This window comes from Xiphophorus couchianus, chromosome 21 (assembly GCF_001444195.1).
Source record: "Xiphophorus couchianus chromosome 21, X_couchianus-1.0, whole genome shotgun sequence".
NCBI lineage: Eukaryota > Metazoa > Chordata > Actinopteri > Cyprinodontiformes > Poeciliidae > Xiphophorus > Xiphophorus couchianus.
Window position 1 is genome coordinate 4568892 of NC_040248.1, and position 19818 is coordinate 4588709.

The following is a 19818-nucleotide window of genomic DNA, read 5'->3' on the forward strand; positions in this document are numbered from 1 at the left end:
ATTTTTAGGGGACGGATTAGGGGATGCACACCAGCTGGAGGTGCGGCAGAGAAGTTGTAATTCGCAAAAACAAAAAACACACACAGATGGAAGATTTGTTGATTGTTGTATTAGGATTGTGTTACTGTGTTGCAAGACTTAAGGAGCTGGTAAACTTTAACTTTTCCAGTGATGCATCAAACTTCGTGTGCTGTTTTTCTTGTATCCACATAATGTCTACACCCACTTGTTTCCTTAGGGTAGCTGTGCTGAAAGTCAAATGCTATGCTGCAAGTTTTAGTTGCATTGGTTCATTAGCAGACCTGTGCAGAACTTTATTACATGCAGAGGAGGTAGTTGAACCAGTTGAATGGGCTTTGTAGGTCCAAAGACATCTAAAACTGGCAGAAAACTGCAACACTCAATGGGCAAGAGCTTGGGTCGATGCCGGTCCACTGATATGAGCCAAAAGAAACATCCAGACGCATAGTATCTTTTACTTATCCAACTTTTAGAGCCTCTTGTCACTTTAAATACAAATAAGCCGCTGCTGGCCACGCCTCTAACTCAACGTTGACACTCACACATGAAAATGGCTGCAAACAGATGCGCAATTATACAATCGTACGTCATTGAAAAGCAGAAGAGGAGCCTCCTGCACAACCAGTAACAATGCAGCAAGTGGTTTCTAGACAGTAAGTCAACAACAAAACACTTGTCTTTTCCAGCAGTCACTGTAAAGTGGTAAAACCAGCTGATCAAACATGCTGGAGTTCAGTTTGGGTTGATAAGTAACGTACTGGAACTCAGCTGGGGTTGCTAGGTAACGGGGAGTTCCTCCTGATTTGTGCCGTTATGTTCCAGAGGTTTTCAAAATGCCTCATTTTCCAGACACCAAAAAACATGAACTTATTTCCAAAAAGATGACTGGGAGGATTTTCTTTTTTTAAGTGTTTGAACTGTTTTTAGAAGGAGTAGAAACCCAAATATAAGAATAAAAACCTGCAAAATGTGAATTTTACACAATTCATCCCCCCTTAAACAAGATAAAAAACACAGTAGCGCCTCCACTTGGTGAGGAAACTCCAAACCTTTTAAATCGCTGAGGACATTTAAACTGTGGCCTACAAATCACTTACTGAATCAATCCACCTTCAACATTTCCTCATGGCTCAGTTTACTACCAAACATAAAACAAAACTCATTACATAATTAATGAGGCCATTAAAACAACCCAACTCTTGGCTGCTCAACTGAAGAACCTCTCCCACCTCGTTTGCTATTTCTGTTGACCTTTTTTTATGTGTTTAATGGTTTTAAACGTGAAATCCTCCACAAAGTTCTCTATCCAACACGGGGGTCAGCGACCTTTTTTCATTCAAAGAGCTGCTTTGAGCCACTGAAAACATGTTTTTAAATACAAATTACCATAAAATGCTAACAAATTAAACTAAAATAACAATACAGCAAATCATCTATTACAAGAAAAACTAATTTACATTGAGTGTTATCTATAAGTATTGAAAATAAAAGAGACAAAGCATAATCTAAACACTTGATGTAGATATTATGTCCAGTTTTTGCATGAGAACTCAAAAAACCTTCTAAAAAACAAATTTTTTATTGCATTCATAATGAAAAGCGTTCCATTTTTGGCTTTGTAAGAGCCACAGGATGATCTAACCTATCACTTATTAATAAAGATTAATAAGAGCAACTTACTGCTGATCCATTTGGCATTTGGTTCATGAACCTTGAATTCTTTTCGGAAGAGGTCTCCAACCGTAACCTTGCCTTTCAGAGCCAGACGGTCGTCTTCACCTGCAAAGGAAATGACTATTTTAGTACAGGTAGGTGTTAGTATGCAGAACAGTAGCAGAGTGCAGTTCATGGAGGCTGGGATGAGGCTCAGATTTTATCCAAAAAAAGTCAGATTCCCTGGTAACCAAAGAAATAAAAAAAACCTTTATATAAATATATAAAAAGCTCTTTTACCCAAAAACACCCAGAGATTCTTGATTTTTGCTGTGAACTGATTGTATTTTTTAGATTATTACTTGCAATAAAACATCTTCAGTAAAAAAAACATTTTGAGGAGCTGACTTGACTTCTAATAAAAACATGGATATGTCTTCTTTTTGGTAGCAAAAGAAATGTTGAGAAAAAACTATTTGTGTTCCTAAGTCTTTAATTATTTCATACACCTTCCAGATTTAAAGCTTCTTACTGACGGAATAAGAACAAAGACAGATGGATCCCAAAAATAATGTTTTATTGCTTCACACCTAAGAATTTAAAAATACTTTTACTATAGATAGATTCTACACGTTGTTTTGTAAATGAGACCCATAATTATTATAAATATGAGTTGTTTTTATGTTTTTGCTCAGTCTGAATCTCAGATTGAATCATAAAAAATCGAGTGCCGAGAGCAGTAAGTACAAATAACTAAAAGCTACTTTTTCATCTTTTAATGATTCAAATAAAGCCAAAGCAAATTTAATGTCCTCGTTTCACTTTTAGCGCTACAATATAATTAAATCCCTTCCATTTGTCACATAAATACAACAAAAAGGGCAAAATAAAGTTGCTGTTCTGATAATTAAACGCTTAAGTTAAATACAGGGGCTGGTTTTGTGGTTTAAAAAGCTTTTTGAAGCAAGCAGTGAAACAGAAAAAGACCACAGAGATAGAAAAAAAATCTCTTTTACTCCTGACAACAAAAAGCAGAGAATCTATAACATCAGATTTTTTACCTTAAACTGCATCTTAACAACTTTCTCCCCACAGGCTGTTCACATTTCAAAGAAGAATACCTTATATGAGAAAAAAAAAGGGAAAGGAAGCCACACACGAGCATAATAACAAAGGCTTCATCGTATAACTCCCTCGGGCTTTTGATAAAACTGGGATGGGTTCTATTTGTCAGCACAGACTCTCATATTTACCAAAAGTGCCTCATGCAATTTATTTCAGCTTAATTTCATCCATCGATGCTCATCATATCATCTTTGGCTCCATAAAATCACTCATTGCAGAGCGAAGGGAGAAGGCAAAAAAACCAAAACTGATGCAGTTGTGTTTTGAGTACGAGTTCAGCCTGTAATATTTTATTAAAAACTTACAATTTTAGTAGAAAATTATAGATTTTTCATCTTATTTTCTCTGACATCCACCTCTCAATGACATCAAACCGTCTTTCTCTTTATTACTGACATTTCATTAAAATCTAATCCAGTCAAAGCTTCTTGCAATGATATCATTTAAATCAAGGACTAATTTGTTGGAAATTAACATAATCTTTTATTATGGGCTCATCTGGTTAAGAACCAATTATTTCAACTTCCTTTGTTTGCTACAAGAAAATTGTTTCTACAACCAAATTTCCCTGATATAAATTGACTGTTAAATGACAAAACATTTATATTCTTACATTTATTGAATCAGTTAATGTAAGCAGTTTATAGTTACTGTCTCTAATCTCCAGATACAATACATGTTTGCTGAAAGGTGATTAAAAAGTAATAAATTTCAGCACCTGAAAGATGTGGGTTGAAGGAAAGGCAACATCATTAAATTCCTTTGCATATTGAAACTTACGAGTCTAATGCTGCGCCTGGTTTACATTCAAAGTCTACATGGAGGCGCGTCGAGGGCACGTTTCGCACGTCAAGCACTGCGATGTGAAGCGTCTCGAGCGTTTGACGCACGTCCAACGCTGGAGTTGAAAAATCTGAACCTTCGTTGCTCAACGTGGAGCATCAACCAGCACATAGTGGTGTATTTTCTCAGAAAAAAACTATGGAGGATAAACTAAATGACGCTGTTTACTCTCATCCTATAACCTACGACCACTCAAGTTATGACTACAGAGACAAGAATAGAAAGAACGTTGCATGGATGAGGATCAGCAAGGAAGTTGGAATGTTGGATGAGTTATAACTTTTACTATTAGAAAATATTTCCCTGCATTTGAGCTATCCAAATCCGTCCAGCAAAAACATTGAGTCACATTAAATAAATGATGTATTTATTTAGACGAAATATGCAGAAGATGGTGGAAGAGTTTGGAGGACACGTATGCCAAGGAGTTTCCTCTCAACGCTGTCTAGAGCGATTTTGACGCGTCTAGAGCAAAAACTGTCAAGCATCTGACTTCAAAGTGCACACGCGTAGAACTTGAAGCATCGAACGCGTTCGGTGTGAACGCGCCACTAGTCACATGCAGATGCTATCCAACAGTATGTCAAGTAGCTTTGAGGCTACTTTAGCTTCCCAAGATGCATCTTCTTTTTAAAATTTTAGAAACGTTCTCTGAAAAAAACAACAACACACAAATAGACAAACTTTCCATCAATAATTTGGAGTTAGGTTCCACAGAAAATAATAAGCAGGGACTTTACGTACTTTCTGGGTTAATAAACGAGAAAAAGAATATAATTCAGTCTATCATAAGGTTCATAAGAATTGTGTTTAGACCATAATAAATATTTTTAAAGTTGTTTTATATATTGCATATTGTAAATTCTGCATTATATGACTACATATTTCAAACTCTAACCTCTCTTCTCTAACCTCACTAAAAGGATTTTCTCTGATCCACCAGGTGTTTGCTAATTGCTGCTGGCTAGTCTGAAGGAGCTGAGAGAGGGAGGTCTGCTATGTAAGGTGCAAGCTCGGTCGCTTGGAAACTTCAGCTCTGAGGAGGAGCTGCGTCTCAAAGGCGGAGCTAGGTCCACCCAGGCGTTTTGTACAGCTGGATGGTTGCCATGGAGATTAAAAGACTTCTCAGAAATGCATTAAATAATCAAGGCAACACGCCAGGTGTGTTTTTGATGAGGGAATAACATTATAATATGATGTAAAGCTCAAAAAAGACAATTTAGCATAATATTCCCTATATTTTCCAGCTGTATAAGACTTTCTATATAACTAACCAACCTGCTACTGTTTCCCCTTTTTGTAAGTTTATCTAAAAAGGTGTTTTATTTTCACTCTGACTGCATGTCGCTGTTTCACTGAGCCGCACACCGTCTGTCAGAAAACCAAAGTGGCAGCAAACGTATGACCTAGATGCGCCGAAAAGAGAGTAACCTCTTAGGTATAGAAGTTGCACATTGTCAGAGAAGGAGGAGGAGGAAGTGGTGTTCAAAAGTCAAAATGTGTGTGTTGGTGTGTGTGTGTGTGGAGGAGAACAAAGTGGCTGTCAGGTGCACTTAGAAACCGGTTGCCAACCTGTACGGGGAGCATCCATCAAGCTAACCCCTTAACTGAGTGGAAACAACTCCTCAGACAAAAAGCAACGCCACAATTTGCTGCTCAACGTTTCCTCCCTTTGTTTCGAAAATGGTTCTCCAAGTATAATTGGAGCAAAACAGAATGTACTGAATAACCACTGGTTCAGCATTTTTATAGTAAAATTATCCCCAAAGCATTTTAACTGTGAGGCAATACTTCACTTGAGTCCATTTTCACAACAAATTCAATTTCTTTCCTGCAATTTTAAATCTCTGACGCATGTTTGTCTTAAAGGGAAAAGAAAATCACCTAATTTAAAAGCCCACTTTCCTTACGTCCACAAAAACAATCTGCTTTTATTGTTTACAATTTGTTCAAAACAAAATGTCTTCTCTCTTCAAATAGTCTGCGTTTTAGTTTTAAATAGCCCAATCAACATCAGAGAAATTCCACCAAATTTCCAACAAAAATGGAAAAAATTCACATTTTAGAAAACAGTCTTCATTTTTGGGGGTCACACTTGAATAAAAACCTACAACAGCTTCATGCAGAAAAAAAGATTCTTCATATTTCAACAGGTGGGCCTCTCATTCTTTAGCAGTATTCTGCAAATAAAGCGTTCGTTCTGACTGAAACCACATTTTTTTTCTGCTTGTGATGAATAAGCAAAGATGAGAATAAAGACTTCAATTACCACCACACAGGGAGACACTCGTTTTAAGTGGCAGAGATAATTTCCTCACAGAGAGGAGCCAGAAAATATTCCTTTGTCACACAGAAAGGAATATTTTTGCCACTGCATGTTTGGAGATCAGCATTAGCTCTGGAAAGAAGCATCCTTTCAAAAGTAATTTGAATACTTGAGAACAAAACAACTGCGCTTTGTTTTTCCTTATCCTAAAAGTTAGGCTTGACAGAAAATAAAGTTTATCTTTAAAAGAAAAGGAGAAACTGATGAAGCAGAGCGAACAGCCGACATCCACAGAACCAGTTCACCCAGTCATCCAGCAGCAATAACTCTCAGTAGTTGCTTCCTGTTTGACCTCATCAGTCTCTCACATCGTAGTGCAGGAGTGTTTCTCCACTGTTTCTTATAAAGTCGCTCCAGTTCATTAACGTTTGCAGACATTCATGTCCACGTTGCCTTTTTCAAAGCAACATTTCAACGTTTTAACTGGTTTAAGCCCAGGCTTTAACTGCACCACTGAAATCCAGTCTACGGTCATTATGTTACAGCATTGTTCCTGTGTTTGGGTCAAAACTGTACAAAAAACATATCAATTTTGCATTTAAGATAAAAAAAAACAAAACTCCTTTCTGTAAATATATTTTACAAAGAACTACTCAAGTAGTCGAGTTTTAGCTTCATCTGGTTGAAAATCGTTAGAAACATTCTCCTACGATGCAACTTTTGATGTCCAATTATTAATTGTTTAATTGAAAAAACAGTCAACCGGTCAGGTAAGTCGAGAAAAAAATGGCTGAGGTTTTCACATGTTGATGTTAGAAACATCTTTATTTAGCTTCAGTTGCAGATCGATTGCTACAAATGATCAAACGTTCACCAAAGGAATGATTTGTTTTTGCATTTTAGGCATCAAATGTTTATTTACAGATCTAAAAAAGAACATTTGTTCATTTGCTTTGTCTGCATTTAGAATTTTTACAAAATAGACTTCAATGATTAAATGAGAAATCTGCAGAATGTGCCAATATTTTTTATCTGATTACTCGATTAGTTGTCAGAATAATTGATTAAATACCAAATTAAAATAAAATTAAAGTATTGCAGCTATACTGGGTAGCAATATTTGGAAAATATTTTTTTATATTTTCCATCTTTATCCAGAAAAATATTAAAGCAAATGTTACACTTTTCCAGACCACACACACAGAAACCTTTAAAAAACTGAATTTTAAAATCTTTTAAAAAGTTGACCTCATCGCCAATTTGAGTTTGGTTCATCTTTAAATTTAAAATCTGGCAAGAAAATATATTTTTTTAAAACACCTACTGGAAGCAAGAAACATTTTTATCTCCAATAAACTACTGAGATTGCAACGCAAAGGTGCAAAATTCAAATATGTTCAGGATTTCTCAAATTATTCTGACAAATGAAAACTAGTGACTAAAATTTCATACCTGGCAACTCAAAAAGTTAGAAAGACTGTGTTGTTAAGTCTGTGAGCACAAAAAAAACGACAACACATTCAACTTTGGAGAATTCAGGAATCCAATTAAGCAACCATAACAACCTCCTGGAGGAGTAAAATAACCCGTTTCTGCACAAGCCGGCGCTTTCCTTGAGGAAGGATTCTTGGAGCCTGCAGTGTCTATCGGCTCAACTCCAACGCACCAAAATGCTAATTGAATCACACCAACTTTCACAACCAAATTTGACAAGGTCAGCACTAATATTAATATTCAAAAACCCATTAAAAACACAAAATATTATTTCACTTAGCAGGCTTGTCTGCTTTGGGGACAGATACAGACTGGAGCGACGTTTCTGTTTAAGAACTGAAAGGCTGCAAACTGAGGGGACAGATTGAGGAACGGGGAAAGACGGAGACGCCACCTGCCTGCTATCCAGGTTTTTCTGCTTTACTCCTGCTGTCCTGGTCTGTTTCAGTCCATAACAAACATTCAACATTTAACATTAACACTGTGAAAAGTGACTTTAGAGCCAGATTCACATAATTCACTCATTCATAAGCAGACTGGGAAGCAACAGAGGAACTTAGCAGGGGAAGCAAACAAACTTTTAAGTAACTTTTCAAATAAAATATACATGTTTATTAATACTAAATAAACAATAAGACGGTAAACAGTGAGATGAATAAAATGCTGAGTAACTATGCTCAAATTTACATAAACATTAGCTCATATGTTGCAGAAATCTAACGTTTCCAATCTGTGAAGTTTATTTCTTTAAATGCTAAATCAATCTACTCAAGTAAAAGAAAAGTACAGAGCAGTAAAACTAGTCCTATAAGTACCATTTTCCCCAAAAAGTTACTCAACCAGTCTTACTCACTGGTTACATTTATTACTAATAGATAACAACAATATTAGTAGCCTATTCTTGCTAACAAGTTTAACATGATATCGGCATTAGCTAGTTATCATTTAGCTAACATGACCTGCATTAAACTTTTACTAAGTCTATTAAGCAGAATCAAAATAGCTATTAACAGATCATTTTTCGTGAGCAGCGGAGAAAAGTTCGCTGCACAAAGTCGGGCCTGACTTTTTTCTTTCTTTTTTTTTCAAACAACAGCTGATACTGATGATCTCTGGATAGCTGCATGTATGGGAGTCAAATTATTACACTGACCACAATGGTGCTTTTGGAACATCACAAACCAAACGTATTACGAACGGATCCCGTTTGGGTACAGTTGAATTCAATGAAGCCACCTGCTGCTCCTCCACCCGATGCGCAGCAGGAAGCTCCGCTGACTCGGCAGCGGTTCTCTGCGGGATGAACAGACATGCAGATGGCGGCAGAGATTGCCTCTATCAGATCCTCAGGATGAAGCTCGGACTTAGTTTCCAGATGTTGTCAAACAGTTGTTTTGTGTTGTTTTAGGCACTAGTTTATTTGACAGCAATCTGACTGTAAGGGGGCAGAGAGAGCGGAGCGGGGGAGAGAGGCCTGGGCCCAGCGAACCGAGGACGGGAGTCGGACTCCAGACTACCCTGGTCTACAGTCTCTATACACGGGGCGCCGCGCTAACCACTGCGCCACAGAACGCCCCTGTTGTGGTAGCCTATGCTGAAATTTTCAGTTTCTCTTTGGTGAATTATTTACATTTTTATACAATTTGAGCTTTCTGACAAACTCATCTAGTTCACCTTCTTTCATTTCCTTGGAAAAAATCAGTTTTGTCACGTGATTGCGACTAGTCGACTGGCCCAGAAAAAAGTCATTGAAGAGAAAAAAATCGACTAGTCGACTAATTGGTGCAACCCTTATTGAGAAAACAAACTTTCATTATGTCATCGTCAATATATTAGTTGAAAATATTATCAAAACAAAAATTAGCAATAATTAACGGGACAATTTGTTGCCCAACCAACAAAAATAAAGCATCCCTGCTAAAAAATTTATATTTATAAAAATATACATGAGCCTGTTTGTTTGTTTATATCAGAGGGACATTGTGCATTAATGAACATTTTGAACAGCACAAATGTAAATGCATCCAATTACATCCAACACTAATTTACATTGTTTATGGCCCTGCCAGATGTTACAGGCTCAATATACTGTAATTAAAAAATAAATAAATAAACAAAAGAACAAGAAAGACGTGAATAGAAAACATCAAGATAGAATACATTATAATAAAAAATAAAAATAAAAACTGTCAGGTTCCACATACAAACCATAATTAATGATGATGTGTAATCTGGAGCATTTGGACTACAGGAACACAAAATTCAAAATCGAGCAAAAACTCACTTTTAATATTTAAGTGTTTAACTTAAATACGTTAAACACTCAGTGGGGAAAATGCTTCAGATTCAATTCATCTGCATATAAATGTGTGTGAGTGTGTAAGGGTGAAAAGTCGGGACGACTAGAAAAGTTCTGTGTAAGTTCAGTCCATTTCTCGTTTAGTTCTCCAGAATGATTGAACTGCACTGCTGAAAACCCCGCTGTGACCCTGTGGACGAACAAGGTCACTTTTTGCTTATTGTAGTTGCAAATTAATTCTAGTGAGCGCACGATGAAGGCCACATTAACCTGATTTGACTCCTGCAGTGCATAAAACCGTATCCAGGAGCTTTATGGGCTTGAATGCAAACAGATAGTCGTCTGATTAAACTTTTATAAAATCATTTTTTAAAAAGACACTCAAGGTCAGCCACAAATGAAACTCAGAGGGTTTAAAACAACTAAACAAAGACATATCCATCCAAATTACACACTTCAGTCAAAAGAGGCACATGGGCTTGTTGGGAAGGAAGTGATGCTGCACCAGCTGAGCTTAATGAAGTTCCCTGACCTTGACTACATCTGTTAAAGAGAAAACGTTCACGTGGAAACCGGGAGGGAGGGCGAGTGTAAACACCTCGGTGGATGGAGTCAGCAAGACGCCGGCACTTTGTTCGCTCCATTGTTTGTGAGGAGATTGATTGTGAACTCTAATGGGCATGTCTGTGCATAACAATGGCTGTGTAAACAGAGCGATGTGGAGCGCACGCTGTGGCGGGGCCCCACCCCCACCCGTTGCTGTACCTGGTGTCAACAGGATGACGGAGGTGACGATCAGCGAGCAGATGACCAGAATGACAAGGAGGGCGATCGCTATTCCCTTCCAGTTCCTCTGCGGAGGGTTGCTGCCCACCAGCTCCTGCAGAAGACGAAAGAGGAGAAGAAAGCTCATCAGTGAACGATAACATGAAGCTAATTAGGGCAAAAAAAAGAGAAAACGAACAAGAGAAACTAAAAGAGCAACATCAAAACAGCGGATGATACGTAAACGCTCCTGGGAAGACGAGATTGGGGTGTGAGTCAAGGACGAACATGAGTCAGAGTCGCAGCTTCTCAAGGAGACGCGGCGGCAGCAACGGCAGAAGGAGGAGGAGGAGGGGAGAGAATCCTTAATGAGCCGAGCATCAGCAGCCATCACACGCAAACGAATGTGACAGATAAAAATGGAGCTCATGACACGTCGGTGAATTGCAACGCTTGGTGACGGTGCAGAGAGGAAGCTTTGGGGGCTCGCAAAACGGCTCTGAGTAATGAGCAACCTTGAGGCATATTTTATCTGCCTGACCTATGAATCCAAAGAGCAACGAGCTGATTGGGGTTTGGTGTTGTTCTCTACGAGGAATGGCTCTTTAAAAGCTAAGACTAAACAGAGCAACTCTCCCGGAACAACATGGAGCAACTTAAGGAGGTGTATTTATACCCAAAGCAAAACAGAATTAAATGGATTTGACACATGGTGATCTGCAGCAGGTGGTTCTGGGAAATTACTAAGCAAGCAGTAAATTTGCTCAATTTATTACAGAAAATTTCCAAACAGTGCAGTCAGCAGCTACAGATTATTATGAGTGTACTCTAAGTTTCCATTGGGAAGCTGTTACGGCCTCTGCTTTGTCTTCGTAAAGCCTGGTGTCAAACCTTGTCTAAAGTTAAACCAAAGCTATTGGTCAGTACGCCGATGACAAATGAATTAATCTCACCAATTTTCTGCTACTGATACTTTTTAAAATGTCTTGTACAAGAAAATTTAAGATTATATTCAAACTTTATGTATAAAACATCAGCAGAAACAATGAATAGTGAAAACTGTAAGAGCATTCATGTCTCTTCACATTTTTGTTGTTGTTATTCATTCTCTTATCCAGTTATTTTGCACTAATTTGTTGGTCTGTAACATTTGTTCTGTGTGCACAAATCGATGAATTTAAAAAAAAAAAGTAGAGTATGGTTGTGAACTCGAAGGAAATGATTCATCCCCCTTTACTATGAAAGCCCTAAATAAAATCCAGTGACCAGGTTAAGGGCCACAGATACCGAGAATACATCAGACTCCCTATCAAAATGATAACTTCCTACTTTAAGACATTAGACAACAAATACAATTGAATATGCATTGATATAAACAGTGTAGATCGTCTTAGCACTAGCGCAGAAGCTAACATCTACGGTTTCTCTTATCTCCACTCTTTGGGGTTCAGCCACTCAAACCCAAGAAAAATAATTAGCTGGTTTGCAAATGGCAGCCATTGGCATTTCAAGAACCATTGGGTCTTCATTTTCTCTTGAATATTTAAGATATATGCCACGCCACACAAAAAAATCTGTGAATTTGCAAAGTTTACGCTAAGTTTACGCTAACAAGTTATGTTCCAAAGAAAAATGGATGCCCAGGGTAGTCAAAGATTCCTTAAAGTCGTACAGCAGACACATCAAATATTATTTAACTATATGCAAATCACAGTTAAATAATATTATAATAATAAACTAACAATGTATTTGTGTTACACATTCTGAAATGCAAACATTATGACAATATCAATATGTGCAGAATCACAATTAAAAAACACTTTCAATATTTGTTCTCTGATTTTGAGAACAAATCCCAATTGGATAAACTCTAACTACTAACCCCTGATTCCTGTGTATTAGCTAAGATTTTGTGTTGTTGTGCTGCAAAAATAAAAATCTTACCAAGTATTTTTGGTCTAGTTTCTAGTGAAAATATCTTAGTACACTTGGAATAAGACAAAACTAACTCACAAGTGACTTTTCAGTTAAATATATAAGCTTGTTTTAAGTCAATATTTCCTTCATATTGAGAACTAGCTCCACTGGCAAATTATTTCAATTATAACTAGTACATTTCCATGTACTTTAAGGAATTATTGACTTAAAACAAGCGCCTACATCTTGCTGAAAAGTGACTTGCAAGTTAATTTGGTCTTATTTCAAGATATTTGCACTGTAAACGAGACCAAATTAGATGACATATAAGGTTTAAAGTAATTTTAGCTGGGGATATCAAAGTAAAGGAGGCTAAAATCTAGACAAACTACAATGACGTTTGTTGTAGTAACGTGACAAAAGGTAGAAAGATGAAAAATTATGCAAGATGTTTATGAAAAAACTTGAGCCCACCAATAAGTCCTGAATGTCTCCCAAGCGCTAAATCATTAATAGCAGGGAATCTGCCAAAAGCCTCATCAAGTATAAACTGTTAGAGCAGGATTAATACGTTTTTTAATCTATTTGTAAAGGAGAAAATGTCGAAGCAGAGCATACACTTCAGGGACCTATGACTGCGGTGTTAATGAATACACACCGAGGCTTTAATGAAGCTGAATGGCTGAGCTGAGAAACAAACCTTTTAGTGACCTCTTTCCCAACATAATTGAAAAGAGCCCAGGAAATCATTAGTCTGCAGATAAGGGCAATCAGGCCCAGACTGTCCATTACCCACATTCATTAAACCCAAGAACCAGTTCGTTAGTGGTACGCTTATTTGATGACCAAGAAGGACACATCAAGCAGACACAAGAAGGAGAAGGTTATTAGGACTTGGATTCTGATGCGATACATCTGTGAGGTCTGCTGGGTTTACGGTGTTGAGTTTGATTTCCTTTCATAGGCTAATAACTAGAGCTGTGTGTTTTGGCTGACCTTTACAATTTAGCTCACAATCTTTATGTGTTGAACTATAAAACAATGAAAAGAAACAATTATTCCTCCTGCTACTAGACTGATAAAACATGTTTATTATTATTTTACACTGTAAACCTCTGGAGGTCAAAGACCAAAGCAGCAAAAGAAGCTAAACACTACCAATACTTCAGACTAGTAGTTTAGAAAATTTACTTATAATAATAGTAATAGCTCACTTTCTAAGTTAACCCAAAGAAAAGTTATACAAAAATCTGAAATTATATTCAATAATAAAGAGGCAGGCTCACAAATACGCTTATAAAAATGTCCATACTCCAGTCTTTAGTTAATGTTTTTATGTTCAGGCAATTTAATAAATGAACTCTCACCTTGACCAGACATTTATAGCTTTGTGTCCATGTTAGCGACGGGATTTGACTTCTTCGTTCGTCACACAAAGAAACACATCTACCAGCTATGTACCACCATGACGCACTCCACCACACATTTGCTGAGACTGGGGTAATATGAAATTTATTTTAGGGTTCGTCTGTGAATCTACACTTGCAATAAGCATCACCTACATAACAGCCCCGTGCCGTGTTCAGTTTATCTGTTCACCTGTATAGATACACCCGCCGCGCTCTTCACTGCCACCAGGCAGCAACTCCAGCAGGAGAAAAGCCGCCGTACAATCATCACGCCAGTTATTTTAAGGATGCTTATTGGTCCCCCACAAAAAAACTATAAAAACCCAGACATTAGTGAAATCCTCCCAGACTGGACTTGAAAATTGGACATTATGCTGCAAACACTTGGCTTTAGTCAACAACTCAGACGGAAGTGAGAACGTTGCGCAATATAAATAATCACTAAGCCAGAACACAGTGCGCTAATTAATAAAACATAATTTAATTAAACTTTGAGGCAGATAAATTTTCCTCAAGAAATGTTAATAATCGAGTTACTCAAATAATTTGAGGAATCGTTACCGCCCTACTTCAGACCCATGGTAAAATCGCTTAAAACTGTCTACTTTAAAAGTTCAAATACCAAATATACCTTAATATTAGGAAATGTGCAATATTGCATAAAATTCTTATCACGATATATATTGTGATGGGTGGCGGTAACGATACATTACGATATGATTTGTATAAAAGAATAGGAACGGGGGGAAAATCACATAATTGAATGGAGTGAATATATTTGTATGTATTTAGTGTTTGTGTTCTGTGTATCTTTTATTTGCGTTTTAGAACCCTTGCTTTGAGTGAATGTATAGAGAATAAAGGTTGACCTGTAAAGTGATGGAAACAGATCTCTATTTTCCCTTTTTCAGCATGCAGCAGCACCAGACTCACCCCTGGCTCAGTGTCATGTTTCACACTCTGTGGCTTGAATAAACAGCAGTAATGTCTGTGCTCACTCTGCACATTCGCACATGACAGTTGGTGAGAACTGAAACAGACTGGGATCTTGTTTTTATTCAGGTTTGGGGCTGTATCCCTCACACTTCTGCACCCTCTCTGTCATGTTTTGGTCACGCTTCAACCTTCCCTGTCAGCGAATCTTCCCTTCAGTCTCTTAACATTTTATTTATTCAATGTTCCGGCAAGGTCTGAGGTGCCACTTGTTCCTTTTTTTTCTTCTCCTTCTCATCGGTCTTTCTTTTTTTTTATTCTTGTTCCTACCGGTCGCTTGTAATCACCTCTACATTACTTCAGCACATCAGGTCTGGCTAATTAGTCCATTTGTTATTATAATTATAGATCATAGAGGGGGGATTGGGAAGGTTAGGCAAGGTTTTCAGCCTGTCTGTTTTCCTGAGTTCAGTGATTAGCCCTCAGGATTAACACAGAAAGCTAATTTTGCTCCTTTTTCAGCAGCCTTGTTGTTAGCATAATTTAAAACATTATACTGTGTTGGTACAATTTCTCTTTTTGAAAAACTGTTTAGTTTATTAGTGACAAATAAGAGCTATTCTAGCTGTTTTGCAGCTTCAGGTGTTTGTTTAGTCTTAATTGGCTGTCGGCTGAACTCTGTTTCTAATTAGTCAAGCTGCAAACGTAGGCCGTCTGTCTCCGACTGTGGAAATAGAAAGGGCACAGTTGTTTTATGAAGACTTTATGCTCCACAGTCAGAAGAAAACAGGATGATGTCTGTTATCTCGATGTGAGTTGTTGAAGTTTGAGGTATTGTATATCAGAGAACTGTCAGTGCATCACCAGATTCCTGATTGACCGACAGCAGCATCAGCACTGGCATCCCACAGGGGTGTGTTTTCACCCCACTGCTTTTCTGAATGTACAAAAATGTCTGGACCTCAGTGAACTGTCTACGAAACTCTTGATCAGTGACAGTGATGAGCCTTCATTCAGACAGGATTAGACGGTCCTCACTAGATATCGATTAATAAGTTAACCCAAATTTGACTAAGAGCATGTCAAAAATATCTAATTTAGCTGGACAATAAATTATCCCTGAAACTATTGTGATAAACAATAATAATGTTGTTTTTAGACCATTTTAAAGAAATATAGTTTTCCCTCTCAAAGACCAATAACTTAAACTGGAAGATAATTTAAAAAACAATAAATAAAACAGAAATAAAAGACACACACACAACCAAAACCATAAACAAAATGATTATTATAAAAATATTGATCACCAGAATGGAATTTATCAAGCTCATTTTCAATTCGATTGCATAATTATGCAATCAATTTATAAAATGTAATTTATACGTTTATAATTTTTATATTTCATGAAAATTCATGAAAATATTGTCTTATTTATATAGAATTTTACATGAATCTATATATAGTTGGCAGAACGTTGGACGCCATGTTTTTTAATGACTTACTGCATGAACAAACTTATTCACGAGGTTTTAATTGCGTTTCTTATTTAGTAGAAACACCACATTCGCAAAATCGTATTTTTTCAACATTGGCGGAATATTGACAAAATTTTGGGCACATGTATAAAGGAAACGCAGCTAATAACAGGCTGATAGCAGGCTACAATCATGTTAGCTTTATGATGCTAAACTGACTTCATGTATTTTACCTGAAGACGAGAAGATAACGTCTCTAAAAACATTACAGTGTGAATAATTAGTGCTTAACTGTAGAAGATATCTGCAACCTACTGAATGCAACCTGGATTTCTGGTATTGTTCATATTTTATATTTTAAGCCGGTTGTACGACAATGCAGGGAAAACCACATCAGTGGAGAGAACTGCCATGCAAGGAGACTGCAGCAAATAAAGAGAGGAGCATTCCTCTGCAAAGAAAATCTCAGAGTGCAGCAGCACTACGCCAGGAGTCGATCTGCAGAGAATAAGGACTTCTTCCCTGATGCTCTGACAGACACCTGCTGTTCGCTCGCACAAGCTCCCAACTGAACGGATCAAACTTGCAACAGGGCCCAGACAATTGGGAAAGAGATCCAGCTCATAAAATAATAAGAACCATGTCTCTCAGCTCAGATGTAGACTGAAACATGTAGCTGGGAGAAATGGAGGAAGATAAAAGTCTTTTACTCTACAAATTTAATAGGAACTAAGGATGCCTGAGGGTTTATGAAAGGCTTTCTCTTTGAGAAACTTTTGTAGATGTATGGCTTTAAACACTGAGGTGTACCGATAAGAGACAAAAACAGAATGATAGATTAAATTGCACACAGACGTTTTTTTTGTTTTTTTTCCCTCCAGTCGAGGCATAACGAGATCTTGCAGTAACGAAGTAACTTCTTGGGAATGTCTCTACCAGCTTTTCACATCTCGATTCTGTCATTTCTGGCAGATTTTTCTCTGATTAAAAGCTCTGGCTCAGTCAGACTGAATGGAGATCGTATCCTTCCCAACTTTCTTGCCAAAAACTGGCATAATTTCTCAGTTGGATTTAGGTCTTGGCTTTCACTGGACCATTTTAGCACATTTATAAGCTTTTATCTAAATTATACCATTGCATTTCTCTGTGTTTAGAGTCATTTATTGTCATTTGATTGCTACATTTTGTGGTATTACAGAAATAACAATAAGATGATAAAAAAAACGTACTTCTTTGCATTCTTTTTAGATAATTCAAATGATCAAATCAAGTTTAAAAAAACCCATATCCATTCAAAGTGAACTTCATGAGGACACTAGTTTCATAAAAATAAATTGATATTTACCACTAAGCTGCTCACAGTACCTGCATTTAATCATGTTTTCAAATGCTTTGATATTTATTGAAAAATGCTTTTAAAGTGGAACCATGTAAAAATAAAACCCCACCCCCAAAAGTGGGCGGGGTCAAAATACAATGAGAGGATGGTCTAAAATGGAGATGAGTGGAAAGTTGGGGCGGGCATTTATTGTATCGTATATCATTTATGGTGTAAATTTTGCAAAATTTCCCTGATAAATTTCAATTATTTATTGTAAATTACAAATACAAAACAGTATGAACGGAAATGTTATTTTCGCTTTTTAATCCGCTAGAGCAGTGGTTCTCAAATGGGGGTACGTGTACCCCTGGGGGTACGTGGAGGTACTGCAGGGGGTACGTGAAGCTTTTCAAAATATCTTTAAAAAATCAGAAGGCTCCTCATAATAAGTCTTGGGAAAAATTAGTTTGTAAAAAGTTCGATAAAATATAAATGTGTGTTCATGCACTGAATTATTATTTATGTATATATTTAATTTTGTACCATTACAGAGACCAATATAAATTAGCAGCGTTTTGCATACTCCTCCATGGGCTGCCACCTTATCGTGGTGGAGGGGTTTGAGTGCCCCAATGATCCTAGGAGCTATGCTGTCTGGGGCTTCATGCCCCTGGTAGGGTCACCCAAGGCAGACAGGTCCTAGGTGAGGGACCAGACAAAGTGCAGCCTGAAGACCCCAATGATGAGTAAAAACATTGGACTTGGTGTTCCCTCGCCCGGACGCGGGTCACCGGGGCCCCACTCTGGAGCCAGGCCTGGAGGGGGGGCACGATGGCGAGCGTCTGGTGGCCGGGCTTTTACCCATGGAGCCCGGCCGGGCTCAGCCCGAAGAGGAAACATGGGCCCCCCCTCCCATGGGCCCACCACCCGTGGGAGGGGCCATAGGGGTCGGGTGCACTGTGTGATGGGTGGCAGCCAAGGGAGGGGTCCCTGGCGGTCCGATCCTCGGTTGCAGAAACTGGCTCTTGGGACGTGGAATGTCACCTCTCTGGTGGGGAAGGAGCCGGAGCTAGTGCGTGAGGTCGAGAGGTTCCGGCTAGAAATAGTCGGTCTCACCTTGACGCATGGCTCTGGTTCTGGAACCAGTCTCCTTGAGAGGGGCTGGACATACTTCCACTCTGGACATACTTCCACTCTGGAGTTGCCCAGGGAGAGAGACGTCGGGCAGGAGTGGGCATACTTGTTGCTCCCCATCTCGGCGCCTGTACGTTGGGGTTCACCCCGGTGAACGAGAGGGTAGCATCCCTCCACCTACGGGTGGGGGGACGGGTTCTGACTGTCGTTTGTGCTTACGGGCCGAACGACAGTTCAGATTACCCACCCTTTTTGGAGTCCTTAGAGGGGGTACTGGAGAGTGCTCCTCCTGGGGACTCCCTTGTTCTGCTGGGGGACTTCAACGCTCACGTGGGTAACGACAGTGAGACCTGGAGGGGCGTGGTTGGGAGGAATGGCCCGCCCGACCTGAACTCGAGCGGTGTTCTGTTGCTGGACTTCTGTGCTCGCCATGGATTGTCCATAACGAACACCATGTTCAAGCATAAGGGTGTCCATATGTGCACTTGGCACCAGGACACCCTAGGCCGCAGTTCGATGATCGACTTTGTCATCGTTTCATCGGATCTGCGGCCGTATGTCTTGGACACTCGGGTGAAGAGAGGTGCGGAGCTGTCCACTGACCACTACCTGGTGGTGAGTTGGCTCCGGTGGTGGGGGCGAAAGCCGGTCAGACCTGGCAGGCCCAAACGTGTTGTGAGGGTCTGCTAGGAACGTCTGGCGGAATCCCCTGTGAGACGGAGCTTTAACTCCCATCTCCGGCAAAACTTCGAACACGTCCCGGGGGAGGTGGGGGACATGGAGTCTGAGTGGACCGTGTTCCGTGCCTCCATTGTCGAGGCGGCCAATCGGAGCTGTGGCCGCAAGGTTGTCGGTGCCTGTCGCGGCGGCAACCCTCGAACCCGTTGGTGGACACCTTCGGTGAGGGATGCTGTCAGGCTGAAGAAGGAGTCCTATCGGGCCTTTTTGGCCTGTGGGACTCCGGAAGCAGCTGATGGGTACCGGCGGGCGAAGCGGCATGCGGCTCGGGCGGTTGCTGAGGCAAAAACTCGGGCGTGGGAGGAGTTTGGAGAGGCCATGGAGAAAGGCTTCCGCACGGCTTCGAGGCGATTCTGGTCCGCCATCCGGCGTCTCAGGGGGGGGAAGTGGTGCAGCACAAACACTGTTTATAGTGGGGATGGTGT

The 19818-nt window shown here is 39.2% G+C and overlaps 1 protein-coding gene across 4 annotated transcripts in view; it reads right to left on the bottom strand.

Moving 5' to 3' along the window:
* LOC114136861 (dipeptidyl aminopeptidase-like protein 6) overlaps positions 1-19818 on the bottom strand; it is a 266529-nt gene that overhangs the window by 62794 nt on the left and 183917 nt on the right. For all 4 annotated transcript variants that reach the window (XM_028005229.1, XM_028005231.1, XM_028005230.1 and 1 more), the window contains 2 exons: positions 10467-10581; positions 1702-1800 (listed from right to left, as the gene is read on the bottom strand). In XM_028005229.1, coding sequence (XP_027861030.1) covers positions 1702-1800; positions 10467-10581 — 214 coding nt within the window. The remainder of the gene's footprint in view (positions 1-1701; positions 1801-10466; positions 10582-19818) is intronic.